At 40.2% G+C, this 14,202-nt stretch overlaps 1 protein-coding gene and 1 pseudogene across 11 annotated transcripts in view; both read left to right on the forward strand.

The window, feature by feature from the left end:
• The window catches only part of TCF12 (transcription factor 12), a 374,687-nt gene that overhangs the window by 276,554 nt on the left and 83,931 nt on the right, over nucleotides 1-14,202 (forward strand). For all 10 annotated transcript variants that reach the window (XM_079767779.1, XM_079767777.1, XM_079767781.1 and 7 more), the window contains 2 exons: nucleotides 1,614-1,749; nucleotides 9,449-9,501. In XM_079767779.1, the coding sequence (XP_079623905.1) occupies nucleotides 1,614-1,749; nucleotides 9,449-9,501 (189 nt within the window). The remainder of the gene's footprint in view (nucleotides 1-1,613; nucleotides 1,750-9,448; nucleotides 9,502-14,202) is intronic.
• Nucleotides 2,525-3,532, forward strand: LOC307097712 (peptidyl-prolyl cis-trans isomerase A-like; annotated as a pseudogene). Its single transcript has one exon. The product of its transcript is annotated as a peptidyl-prolyl cis-trans isomerase A-like (transcript).

Below are 14,202 nucleotides of genomic sequence, written 5' to 3' on the forward strand. Positions count from 1 at the left end.
TTTACCTGGTTTAGTACTTTGAATACTTAATGTATGCTTCAGCATTGTTTTTTCTTTTTATTCTTTATTGATTAAAGTATTACATATGTCTCCTTTCCCCTCCATTGACTTCTCCCCACCCACTCCCACCCCCTAGCACATACCCTCACTCCCTTGGTGTCTGTGTCCATTGGTTATGCTTATATGCATGCATACAAGTCCTTTGGTTGATCTCTTATCTCTGTCCCTTCCCTCCCACCCCCCCGTCCCCTACCTTCCCTCTGAGGTTTGGCGGTCTTTTCGATGCTTCTCTGTCTCTATTTTTGTTCATCAGTTTATGTTGTTCATTATATTCCACAAATGAGTGAGATCATGTGATATTTATCTTTCTCTGACTGGCTTATTTCGCTTAGCATAATGCTATCCATGCCCATCCATTCTGTTTGTGCTTCAGCATTGTTGAATAGGCTTTTAAGAAAAATGAAATATCAAGTGAAGATGAAAAGACAATATAACAAAACAAATGAGATGCAGTGAAAGCAGTAATCAGAGGGAAATTTATAGTTGTAAGTGCCTACATTAAAAAGAAGACAGGCCCTGGCCAGTGTGGCTAAGAGGTTAGAGCATCAGCCCGAGCATCTAAGGGTCTTGGATTCCATTCCCTGTCAAGGGCATATACCTGGGTTGCGGTTCCCTTCCTGCCCCCAGTTGGGGCGCATGTGGGAGGCAACCAGGCCATGTGTGTCTCTACATCAATGTTTCTCTGTCTTCCCCCACCCCTTTCACTCTCCAAAAAGCAATGGGAAAAATATCCTCATGTGAGGATTAACAAATAAGTAAATGAATAAATAAGTAAACAGGCTATGGCGGTTTGCCTTAGTGGTTAGAGTGTCGGCGTGGACTTAAGGGTCAGGAGCACGTGTGTACCTAGGGACGTGACTTAATTGCAGCATATGCAATAGAATAATAGGATGTGATCACTGTTAACCTTTCAATTTAAGCTAGCACAAATGTGGTGTTGAAAACTACTCTGCAGTAATCTGACATGTTGTCTTCCATTTCATTTTACAAGAGACTTTGATAAACTGAAAATATATCCAGAATCTGTGTCAGGGACAGTGAGGATATTCAAACCCTTCAGGAGCACTGTTGAAGATGACACCTTATCTAATCACTGTTTAAGTATGGGAATTTTTGGTGATTCCTACCAAAGGAATGCCTAGTCTTGAAAATACTGGTAGTCTTCAAACAATGAGAGCTATCCAGAAAGAGAATAGGAAAGGAACAGAATTAACGTATATGTGGTCATGAAAGCATTCAAGCAAAGACTAGGTGGCTTTTTTTTTTTTTAACATTCTTGATGATGAATGGGTGGAGCCACATAGTAACTAAAGTGTCTTTGAACCTTAAGATTATATGGATCCACATAGTTATTAGAAAGTGGGCCACCCACTGATGGGGGAAAAGAAATATATGCTTAAACAATGGTCTAATTGAACTCAAGTACTTATTGGATGCTTCTTAAATTCAAGACATTGTTGAAGGTACTATAAATAATTTAGAAGTATTGAAATTTTCAGGTTTGGGTCATTATCAGTGGGAACATAACTTGTTTCCTTGGCCTTGTTTTATAGTCTAGTCTCCTGAGACAAGATATAGGGCTTGGAAGCCCAGCACAGCTGTCTTCTTCAGGAAAAGCTGGGACACCATACTACTCATTCTCCGCCACAAGTTCCAGGAGAAGACCACTCCATGACTCTGCAGCACTTGGTGAGTGTCTCACAGACAAACCCCATCCTACAAATGCTTCTCCCCACCCTTAGTCTCTTCTGGCTAAGAAATTTGATTTCTTGGGTATCATGTTGATATTGGGGCTTATTTACATAAAATAATACATCTATTAGATAATTAATAAACAATTTAATACTGTTGTTTGGTCATCAGTATAGGAGGGACTAAATAATGAAAAACAAAACTTAAAAATGGAACTAGTTTTTCTTCATAAACATGTCTGCTCATATATTTTTTTCTGCTCATATTTTTTACTAAAATTGACATAATGCTGAACAATTTACAAAGTGGTTTTATATACATTCTCATCTCATAATACAACAGTCCTGCTAGGCAGTGGATACAATACTAGATTTAACATAAAACTGAGGCTCAAAAGAGGACACATTCATATAATTAGTAGGTGATTTTCACAGAATAAAATTTAAGATTTTCTGACTCCAAGTTCAATGTTCTTTGCATATTAATTGCTTCTACTCCCCACATTTTCTTAAAATGAGGTAAAAGTAAAAATGTAAAATTAATCATATTAAAGTGTACAATCATATTAAAGTGTACAGTGGCATTTAGTATATTCACAATGCTGTTCAACTGTCATCTCTGTCTAGTTCCAAAACATCCCCTTAAAAGGAAACACAGGCCTGGCCACTGTGGCTCAGTGGCTGAACATCGACCTATGAACCAGGAGGTCATTCTTTGTTTTCCAGTCAGGACACATGCCCGGGTTATGGGCTCGATCCCAGGAGGCAGCCGATCAGTGATTCTCTGTCATCATTGATGTTTCTCTCCCTCTCTCCCTCTCCCTTCCTTTCTCTGTAATCAATAAAAACATTTTAAAATCGCAAACCACATTTAAAAAGGCAAAAAAAAAAAAAAAGACAGTACCTATTAAGCATTCAACCCTCATTTTCTTTATACATTACCTATCCAAGCCAATCTATTTTGTGTTGCTACTTAACAGCAAGTTTCGGGTGTATTCTGACGCCTTATCGCTGTTTGTGGCATTTTTGGTGATTCCTACCAAAGAATCCTTTATTCAGGAAAATTGAACTTGTAAAGCATGTTTATATTAAGGTAGACCAGCTTGTAAAAAAATATATAGTCTAGGCTTTGCAGACGCCGTCACCCTGGAGCTGCCTGTGACCAGACATGGTGAACCCCACTGTGTTCTTCGACATCGCTGTTGAAGGCGAACCCTTGGGCCGTGTCTCCTTCGAGCTGTTTGCAGACAAAGTTCCAAAGACAGCAGAAAACTTCTGTACTCTGAGCACTGGGGAGAAAGGATTTGGTTATAAAGGTTCCTGCTTTCACGGAATTATTCCGGGATTTATGTGCCAGGGTGGTGACTTCACACGCCATAATGGTACAGGTGCAGCAAGTCCGTCTATGGGGAGAAAGTTGAGGATGAGAACTTCATCCTAAAACATACAGGTCCTGGCATCTTGTCCATGGCAAATGCTGGACCTAACACAAACGGTTCCAGTTTTTCATCTCCACTGCCAAGCCTGAGTGGTTGGGTGGCAAGCATGTGGTCTTCAGCCAGGTGACAGACGGCATGGATATTGTGACAGCCATGGAGTGCTTTGGGTCCAGGAATGGCAACACCAGCAAGAAGATCACCATTGCTGACTGTGGACAATTCTAATAAATTTGACTTGTGTTTTATTTTAACCATCAGACCATTCCTTCTGTAGCTCAGGAGAGCACCCCTTCATCCCGATTTGTTTGGAATGTTCTATAATCTTTGTGTTCTTGCCACAGTTCATTGGGTTCCATAATTTCTTTACCCCTTCCCAGTCTAGCTGGATTGCAGAGTTAAGTTTATGATTATGAAATAAAAACTAAACAGTTGTCTGTCAAAAAATAGATATAGATATAGATAGTCTACCAAAAGAAAGTATATCTGCCCTGGCCATTAAGTTCAGTGGTTAGAGCATTGGCCTGCCCACTGACGGGTCTTGAGTTCTTTCTCGGTCAAGAGCATGTACCTGGGTTGCAGGTTTGATCCCCAACCCCAATGAGGGCATGTGGGAAAGCAACCAATAGATGTGTCTCTCTCACATCAGTGATTTTCTCTCCCTCTCCCTCCCATCCACTCTCTAAAAATCACGGGGAAAAATATCCTCAGGTGAGTATTAACAACAACAAAAAAAGTATGTCATAGTTATTTATTCCACAAATATTTGTTGACTTCCTCCAATTCCACAAATATTTGTTGTCTGCTTCCAATTTATATATCTACCTCTGTCAAACTGATATTTTGGTGAAATAGCCCTAGTTTCTGGGTCTAAAATATGCTTTGAGGGTAACAAAGGGCACAATAATGGATTGTCATGTTCAGCAGAGAGCTGTTAGATGTGCCCAGCTCTCAGTATTGTGGGTGATTTGTGAAAAAAATTAATTGTAAAGTGTCTTCTCCATCTCCACTTTTGTTTCCCACCAAATGAGTTAGGGTAGGAACGTTCATTTGAGTGTAGATATGTTATTGCCACTCTAGAAAAGAATTTGTTAGTATGTTACATGAGTGATTATAACAAAAAACACTACTATAGACCAATATACTATTACTAAAAGTTCAAGGATAAAATGAACTATTGAAATAACTAGAAAGGGTGGGGATAGATTTCATAAAAACAAATTTTTCAGAAATTAGTACTTATATCTTACTCATTTTCATTTTCATTATGATAGATACTGTTTATTGTTTCCATCTCAGGTACTATGCTATATATATACACTACATTTTTACAAAAACTCTATGAGATTGTGATATTAACCTCTTGTTACAAATGAGGAACCAAGATTGAGGAAGCTAAGTAATTTATTTTATACTAGAGGCCCGGTGCACGAATTCATGCATGGGTGGTGTCCCCAGGGGGGGTGGGGAGGGCTGGGACACGATCGGCCCTCCAGGCGGGTGGTGGGATGCCCTTGCCAGCCCGGGATCTGGATCCGTCTTGCTGACATTCACGCCAGTTGTCAGGAGCCACCTGGCGACAGCTTTTATATTGTTTCTTCCTTGATGAGCATCTAGGGAGGGGAAGGTGGCTGCGGTGCCCAAGGCCGACTTCCAGGAGGCTGGCCACACTGTCAGGATCATGCCGGTGGCACTGGTCTGTCGGTGCCTGGCCCGTTCTCTGGAGATTGGACCTGCAGGACTACTGAGGGACTGAGTGGCTGCCACCGGCCTGGTGGGCCACCGGGATGGGCCAGTCAGCTGAATGGCGCTCCTGCTGTGGGAGCGCACTGACCACCAGGGGGCAGCTCCTGTGTTGAGCATCTGCCCCCTGGTGGTCAGTGTGCATCATAGTGACCGGTCATTCTGGTCATTCCGATCGTTTGGTCGCCTAGGCTTTTATCTATATAGATAGCCAAGACTTAGTGCCCAGGGAGGCCCACTCATGTTCTGTATGCATACCATTTAGTGGATCATTATTATTCTACTAGAGGCCCGAGGTGCACGGAATTCGTGCAGGACAGCGGGCGGGGGGGTAGGGGGAGGGGGAGCCTCAGCCATGCCTGTGCCCTTTCACAGCCCGGGAGCCCTCAGGGGATGTCGGACTACATTTTTTTAAAAAATCACCCTGTACTTAAGTTTCTTACTAACTCCTCCTTTTAAACTCCCCTCATTCTCACAGTCTGTTTCTTCTTTTTATTTAACTATTTTCCTGGCCTCACCCCATTTTAGCATCCTTCTCTTTCCTGCTTTCTTTCCATCCCTCCCTTCAAACCTCCTGCGGCCCCACTCCCTCCCTCCCGCCTCCCTTCTCTCCCTTCATTCCCCGTGTCTGTCTCCTTCTTACTCCTCCCACTCTCACCCTCCCCATTTGCCTTTCCCTTGTGAGCCTGACCCTGCCTCCCTCCTTCCCTATTATTACCCCCCCTCGCCACCTGCCATATTCACTGGTTTCTCTTCTAAACCCTCCCCTCTCCTCTCTGGGACCTGCTTCCAGCCCCACCTGAACGCACTTTGATATTAAAGCTTTTGTTCGGGGGGCGTTAACCCCCAGCCCAGGGCCCAGCCTTGGCCAGGCCTTCGCTGCCCCCCCTTCCCCAGCCTCCCCGCCGCCATCCTCCTCCCATTCCCTGCCTAGGATGCCTCAACTTCTAGTCAACAAAGTACACTTAACACGTCAGCAAACTAACCCTGGCCAGTGTCTTTGGGGTCCAGCCCTTGGGGACGAAAGCGGTACCCTCCTTAGTGTCCAATTCCTCCCCAGCTAAGCTGCGCTGCGCCTTCCCTCCCAGTGCAGGGCGCCCGGCCCAGCAAGGGTGGCCAAGGCCTGTGCAGCCTCCACCTAGAAGGCCTCGGACTGTCTACCCCTCTATCCCAACGGCCCGCACCGGGGGCCACCACCCTCCTCCCGCATCTGGACAGGGCTCCCCGTTGTGCACCACCTGCGCCTTGCCCCTCTCTGGGCCCAGCTGCTCTGCCACGCCCCCCCCCCCCCCCATGATCGCCACCCTCTCCTGTGTGCAACCCCGCATTTCCTTCCCTTTTCCATTCCCTTTTCCATTTCTTATTCCCTTTCTGTATTTCTGTTTCTCCTCTTGTCCTGTCTACATGCAGGCTTGCCTTCCTCTTCCTCTCCTTTCTTATCCCCTCCTATCATATCCTATCCTACCTACCCGGGGCCTTGAAGCTGCCTGAGCAGGGGACAGGGACGCAGCCTGTTGAACAGTCATTATTTGATGCCATCCTGGACAATTTGCATATTCCTCTTATTAGTATAGATTCTTCATTGTTATTTCTTAGTCTTAGTCACTCTTACTTGGCATTGCTGTTATTCATAAAATCTCAGAGTTAAAAGGACCTCAAAGATCATCTACACCAATCTCAGCATCTTCTTAAATTATTTAGATACTTTAGGCCAATGATGGCGAACCTATGACACGCGTGTCAGCACTGACACGCGTAGCCATTTCTGATGACACGCGGCTGCTGAGGCGGCCGCATGCCGAGGATGAAACATTTGCTGCTCCTGAGGATGAAACGTTTGCGAAATAGTGTTTTTTCCTCAAAGTGACACACTACCCGAGTTATGCTCAGTTTTTTGGCGAAGTTTGACACACCAAGCTCAAAAGGTTGCCCATCACTGCTTTAGTCAGTCAACATTCTGCAAAACAGTATCTAACAAATACTCTGGTTTCTCTTTAGAGCGCATTAATCTTTTGCCTTTTACTAAAGATTTTCATAGAGAGGAACAATTCTGAGTTTTGAACCAATTTTTGAGGCCTTGAATCTGCAAGGTTAAAAAAAAGTATCTAACTATCCAATTTATAACCATTTTGCCAGATTTAATGTAAACCTAATACTAATGGCTAAAATTCATGGTGCCACTCTCTGTAGGCACTGCCCTGACCCTGTTTCATGTATTATCTTTATTACAGTAACTCCAGGAGGTGTAGCCCACTTTTCCATCTTAGGTATGAAGCTCAAGAGGTGAAGTGACTTGCCCACACTCACACAGCTGCTATATCAGTGATGGGCAACCTTTTGAGCTTGGTGTGTCAAGCTTTGCCAAAAAACTGAGCATAACTCGGATAGTGAGTCACTTTGAGGAAAAAACATTATTTCGCAAATGTTTCATACTCAGGAGCAGCAAATGTTTCATTCTCGGCATGCGGCCGCCTCAGCGGCCGCGTGTCATCAGAAATGGCTACGTGTGTCAGTGCTGACACGCGTGTCATAGGTTCTCCATCACTGTGCTATATGATGAGTCTGAAGTTTTAATCCAGCCAGCTTCCTCTCTTAACTAGGACACTTTGAACCCTTCCAAACAGAAGTGGGAATTCCAAAGTCATGATTTTAAATGTCACATTATGTATGTGGTTGTATTGTGGCAACTAATGATAAAATTAAAATATAAATGAAAATGTTCTATTTAGCCCTAAACTAAATAGCAATATCTTCTAAGAATTACCCTGTAATAGAATGATGGGTTCCAAACTAATAGGAGCAGTACATTGGACTCCCTTTGTTTAGAGTGGCTTTTGCTCAAGAGATACTGTATTAGTTAGTTGTGAAGAGTTGGGTTCTAGAAAAGCTTCAAACAAAAAAACGGAAATTTTGCCTGTAAATTTTATAAATATAGAGCGAGCCAGATGTTTCTTTTTGGCACTTTGTTTTAAGGACATTTAGGCTGCCTGTTGGGTTAGTGACTTGGGTGCCAATGAATGCTTTTTTCCCTTTTTATTGTATACAATTTTTCCACATCCTACTTATAAAGTTGTGCTTTCTAACCTCCTGGGGTATTTACTGTAAAGATTCCCACCCCGCCCTCACCAGTTTGGCTCAGTGGATAGAGCGTCGGCCTGCGGACTCAAGGGTCCCAGGTTCAATTCCAGTCAAGGGCATGTACCTTGGTTGCAGGCACATACCCAGTAAGGAGTGTGCAGGAGGCAGCTGATTGATGTTTCTAACTCTCTATCCCTCTCCCTTCCTCTCTGTAAAAAATCAATAAAATATATTAAAAAAAAAAAAAAAGATTCCCACCCCGAATTTAAATGGGTTTCATTCTTTCTTAACTCCATGTCTTTCATATCATCTGTGACCCAGGAAAAGACCATGCTTGTTTAATTCCCATTTTTACAGTTTTCAAAAATAAATTATATTTTACATTAGCTTTCTTCTGCTTTCTCTCTTTTTAATAGTGAACCCCTCTGAAAAATCCTGAATTTGATCCATTTTTTGTGAAATATTAGAAAGCTGTACTTATCACCCACCTTTTTGTTTTTTTACAATAAATAAGGACAAGTTTTAAATTTTACAGATAGTAAAATTAAAATACCAAGCCCTAACTGGTTTAGCTCAGTGGATAGAGCGTCAGCCTGAGGACTGAAGGGTTCCAGGTTCGATTCTGGTCAAGGGCATGTACCTTGGTTGCAGGCATATCCCCGGCAGGGGGTGTGCAGGAGGCAGCTGATTGATGTTTCTCTCTCATCAATGTTTCTAACTCTCTATCCCTCTCCCTTCCTCTCTGTAAAAAAATCAGTTAAATATATTTTTTTTTAAATTTAAATACCAAGTAAGGCTGGGTAGGCATATTAAAGTACTCATGTTTTCATTTTTACTAATAAATCATTTATGTCTTAGAAATAAGTATACTTCCTCTATATAGTTATTTCTTGGAAATAGATATAAACATCCAAGGGTAAATTGTACCGTAATTGGTGCTGAAGTTGCAGTTGTAACCACACATTGTTAAAGTAAACTGGTTTCTCCGTGTGATGTGGACACTAAATTTATGTCTCTGTTAAGGAGTTATATTATGAAAATCGTCTCCTGCACAGAATACCCCTCTGCAAATGAAACTGAGATAAATGATGCAAAGTGCCTAGTGTAGAGCCCAGACATAGTAATTGGTACTTAAGAAACATTAATTCCCTTTCCTCACATATGCTTATTAGTTTCTTGTTTTCTTTCTTATTTCACTTTGCTTGCCGTCATCTTTCCAAATTTATGGGATATGTATTTCAGAATATATCACTTCATTAGGACCTGTTCTGCACTGGAACCAGTTGTGAAGAATGAGCCTCCCATCCCTATATTCTCTTGCTTACTCCTAAATATTGGAAAACAAGAGAGGCAGTAGGAGGAAAATTTATTTCCTGTTCATTTGAAGTCTGATCTTTTCTAATACAAATGCTGATGAAATATACTGTTTTCCATGTGCAGATCCTTTGCAAGCAAAGAAAGTCAGAAAGGTGCCTCCTGGTTTGCCTTCTTCTGTAAGTACCCATTTTTTTGACTTTGTGGTAAACAAAATGATTTCGGATATTCAATATTTGCTGTCTATAAGGATATATTCGACTGGTGTCATTAAGAACACTTCACATAATCAGTTTGCTGCTTAACGGAACCATGGATTGAGATAAATCTGCATTTAATGTTAGGTTTTTAGATTTCTCTGCAATGATTTGTAGCTTACTCATAGGCTTTTACTCCATGTCCCTGTCATTTGAATTCCCCTCTTGGGAAGAGGACTAGGCCAGTAGCTGTCAAAGAAGATCTCCTGTACAGGTCTTTTGATGTTTAATTAGTCATTATGTTGCTGAACAGGAGGACAGACAGAGATTAATAGCTGAGAATCTTAGAAATTTACATTTGTAATAATCCCAGTGGAGCTAAAGACATTAAGATTCGGAGGACATGTTCGGCTCAGCTTGCCTCAGTAGGACTGAGGTTATTAATATGCATAAATCACCAAGTCAGATGTTCATTGTGAAGCCCTTGTGGATTTTAAAGCCTTCATTAAGCCTTTCCTAACTTCAGCCTACCGTCAGGAAAGCTTTCAAGCAACTAGTTTGTTGATCCCTCTTTGCTCCAAAATGTATCCTTTGAGAATTAAGAGTGTTCATGAAGGAGGTTGGAAAGATTTGGTGAACAATTATTAATGGTCATGATAATCTAATGCTGTAGGGGTGTTTATGCTATTAAATATACTTTATTCTTTTAAAGAGTAAAAGTATTTGTAAATTAACCTACATCATAAATCCACCTACAATTTAAAAATCCCTGGTGTGAGGAGGGAAGATATGTTTTCCTTTCCCTTTGCTTAGAGCAAATGGGGAGTGCGGCCTCAATCCAAAAGCCTTGTAGGGTACATCTCTTTGTTGTGTAAATGGATGTTGGGCTTTTATTTGGCAGTACTTAACACATGGGCGCAGGTGCTGCTGGATGAGTCACCGCTCATCGAAGTATACGCAGAATGGAATATCCGGCTTGGCAAGTCATAATCTAGAAGGAGCAGCATGGGTTTGAGCTTTTCATATTTTATTGAGGCTGAAGTAGAGATATCATCTTTTGGTTGTTTGCTTTCCTTCTTTCCTGTGTTCTTCCCCGGCCTTCTCTTCCATGTGATACATGAAAACTCAAATTTGAAATCCTCTTTGAAAATCAGTTCCAGATGGATCTGAGTTTTATGCAGCCTAGGGCAGCTGCGCTCTGAACCTGCAGCCTACCTGTAAGGTTGGATTGCAGCTGCAGGCATGCTTAAAAGCTTTTGCTTGCGTAAGCACTTGGGCCCACTAGAGGCTGAATAGCTGCTTGATAAACAAAATGAACACAATGCCTCAAATCATTATTCCGGAAGACAAATTTTTTTTTCAGCAGCAGCTAAAAATAGTTGGGCAATTTACATTTTAACAGTTGTGTACTATGCAGCGATAGGTGGTTCAACCATAGAACACATGATTTCTGCTAGATTAACAGAAATCATATTTAAAACTGACAGAATTGCTAAAACATGTAACTGGGCAATTTTCTTGTAATTTATTGTTATAATTCTATAAGAATAGTAAAAGTTAAATTACATACCAATATTTAATAGAACTACACAGGTAAGGAAAAAAACCACATTAGTACATACAGAATTCATCTATTTCTTCTTAGTGTGAGATCAGTTTTAAGAAACAATTTATTTTTAGTGTTTCATAGTTCTTTCATTTTTAAACCAAAAGGACAAAATGGACAGAACAGCCTGGAAGGAGAATAGATACTGGAGGTCACTAGCATTCCTAATTTTAACAGCATTCACCATATTGTCTCAGAGACAGAGAAATTCTGACAAAACCTTGATTCCTTTGAGAACCATTAGGAAATTTCACAAGTCAAGCCTACTTATATATTGTATTACTAGCTACCTTATTTGGGATTTATTTGAGAGTTTTACAGAACAGAATAGAATTAAGTATTTTTAGTTCTGTATTTAACATCAACTTCAAACCTGATCATACGACTTTGAAATCATGCTGAAAATAGTATTTACACATATTGAATGCTATCGTTAGGATATATAAATAATAAATGTCTTTTACTTAATTGAAAGTGTATTTTAGATTGGATTCTATGTTGAAATCTCAAGTTTTTAAAAGAAATATATTTTTAAAACAATGGGATTTAAAGTCATGGTTTTCTATTTGAATGTTTTTCCTGAAATATATGTAATTTAATTGTGTGGATTATTTTTTAAATGGGTATAAAAATGAACATGGGCTATGTATATTTTGTTGCATGATCACTTAGATATTATACTTCCCAAACTAAACTAGAAACTTTACAGTAACATCTCAGATTTTAAGGTTTGCTGTTTATTCACTCTATCTTTAATCTGTAAAATACATGTTACCTTTACTAAAGACACTGTGAAAGAGTTAGTGTTAGGAGATCTCTGAGCATTTTCCATTTTGGTGACAGAAATTGTCTAAGTCCCAGAGAATGTTAAAATCGCAAGTTCCATTCTCAGGCCAATGTGAATCATTGTCTAATTTATATTGTGGCCAGGCAGTATTAAATGAAAGATAAGGTGCTTTGTTAGGTCCTGCGTGGAAAAGCCAAGTGTGTTAAGATGACAGAGGATCCTGGGCAAGTCCAGAAGGGAAAGTTACTGGTCTTAGCAAATGGAATGTGGTTTAAGTGAAAGGGAATGTCGATTGGGAAATGATCTAAAGGTCAGTTTCCCAGGGGAGAGGGTATTGCTTCGATTATTTGATCAGACCTAACAGTTAGTACCACTCATAAAAAATAAATAATAGGCAGGGTAACTTACTACATGCAAGGCATTGATAAGCTACATAATCTGACGATAGAGCATTGGTTAGAGGCCTTTTCTTTTTGTAAGCCATGGTATTATGTTATTTAGGTATTATAAATACAGACCTCAGTTCCTCTATTCCTCTCTGCAGAACAACTGAATGGTAACTTCTCTCTGTGGATGAAGGTCCAATAAAGGGGTGTTGACATCATTAAAGCAGTATGTAAAATTAGGAGATTGATGTCTGCTTAAATCAACTGGCTCAGTTATTGATTGGTTGGTTGTATGACCAATCATAAAGTTATCCCTTAGGAAGCTTAGAGTGGGAAATCTGAAGTTCCTTTCAGAAAATGCTAATTACTAAAGGTTTTAAAACTGATATGCTCAATACATAACCAGAAATTCACCCAGGCTGGGTGGCTCCGTTGATTGGAGTATAATCCTATACACCAAAAGGTTGTGGATTCGATCCCTGGTTGGGGTGCATACGTGAGGCAGCTAATCAATGTTTCTCTCTTACATAGATGTTTCTCTCTCTCTCTCTCTCTCTCTCTCTCTCTCTCTCTCTCTCTCTCTCCCCCCCCCCCTTCCTCTCTAAAAAAACCTTTAATTTAAACATATACTCGGGTGAGGATTTTTTTTTTTTTAAGTCATGTGGGGATCATTTTCTTCCTACTGATGAAGAAATGATGTTCTTAAGCACATTTAATTTTCTACTTGCTTCTCTAGACAGGTTGAAGTATTGAATAAGGTAGACCTTTATAGCAAAAACAGTAGAATGATGCTTAGTCATTGAAAATGCAAACATACACCCTTCAGGGAAGTTACTATCTAGTATGAGAAACAAGCAGTCAGTGAATTAATTACATTGCAATGAGGCAAGTAAAGGTGTATACCAAGTGCTCTGGAAACATGGTTAGGTAGAACTAACCCTGCTTTGGGAAGTACTAGTGGCCTCAGGAGTTGACATTTGAGCTGTGTCTGGAAAGATGAATAGCAATGCATGTTAGAGAAGAAGGAAAACGGACCATACATGTGAAAAGGGCATAGAGATGTGAAAAAATAAACATGTGCTCAAGCCACATCTAGAAGTACAGCATTACTGGATTCTGTACCAAGTACAACCTTTGTACTTTTCCTATAGCAGATCCATTCTTCCACTTCAAAAGAGGATTAGGGAATACATAAAACCAGTCAAGATATGAAAGGGGATAAACACTCATGGCAATCTACCCTAGATAAAGGCCTAAAGTATGCTTATGGCCAATAGATAATAGAGGCATTTGTGATTAGTAAGGTTACTTGCGAGTCTTTCCAAAGGCATGGCAGTGTTTTGACTTTGTGGGTGTTTTCCTTTAGGATTCCTGAATCTCCCCTCCCCTTCTCTAACCACCAACTCTAGTCTTTGTTCTTTGTACACTAGCTGTTTTTCATCTATATCAGATTTTTACTAAGATATAACAGTTAAGGAAATTTTGAAGCACTGGGTAGGGATTATAGGCAATTGTGTTTTTCTCCTTAGTAATTTGTGAAAAATTGAAACATTTGTAATATATTTGTTAGCATCCTTTACAGACTCAGTGTCACTCTGTTAGAAGTGCAGGACTTACCAGGTGAGGATTTGTAGACACTATCCTTTGTCATCTCAATGTTTAGTCTTGGTCACATAAATCTATGATAACTAATATACTCTTCTTACAAATAAAGAAATTCAGACTCAGAGATACTCAGGAACTTGCTGAAGATCACACATAGAGCCAATTACAACCTAACTTAATGTCAAAGACCATTTTCTTTTTATTTTAATGCTAATATGTATTATGTATCTTGGTTTACTCATAAAATATCTTGTTTAATATATTGAATTTAAAACATAGTTTATTCTTTCAATTATGTT

The sequence above is a fragment of the Cnephaeus nilssonii genome, assembly GCF_951640355.1.
Source record: "Cnephaeus nilssonii genome assembly, chromosome: 4".
Lineage (NCBI taxonomy): Eukaryota > Metazoa > Chordata > Mammalia > Chiroptera > Vespertilionidae > Cnephaeus > Cnephaeus nilssonii.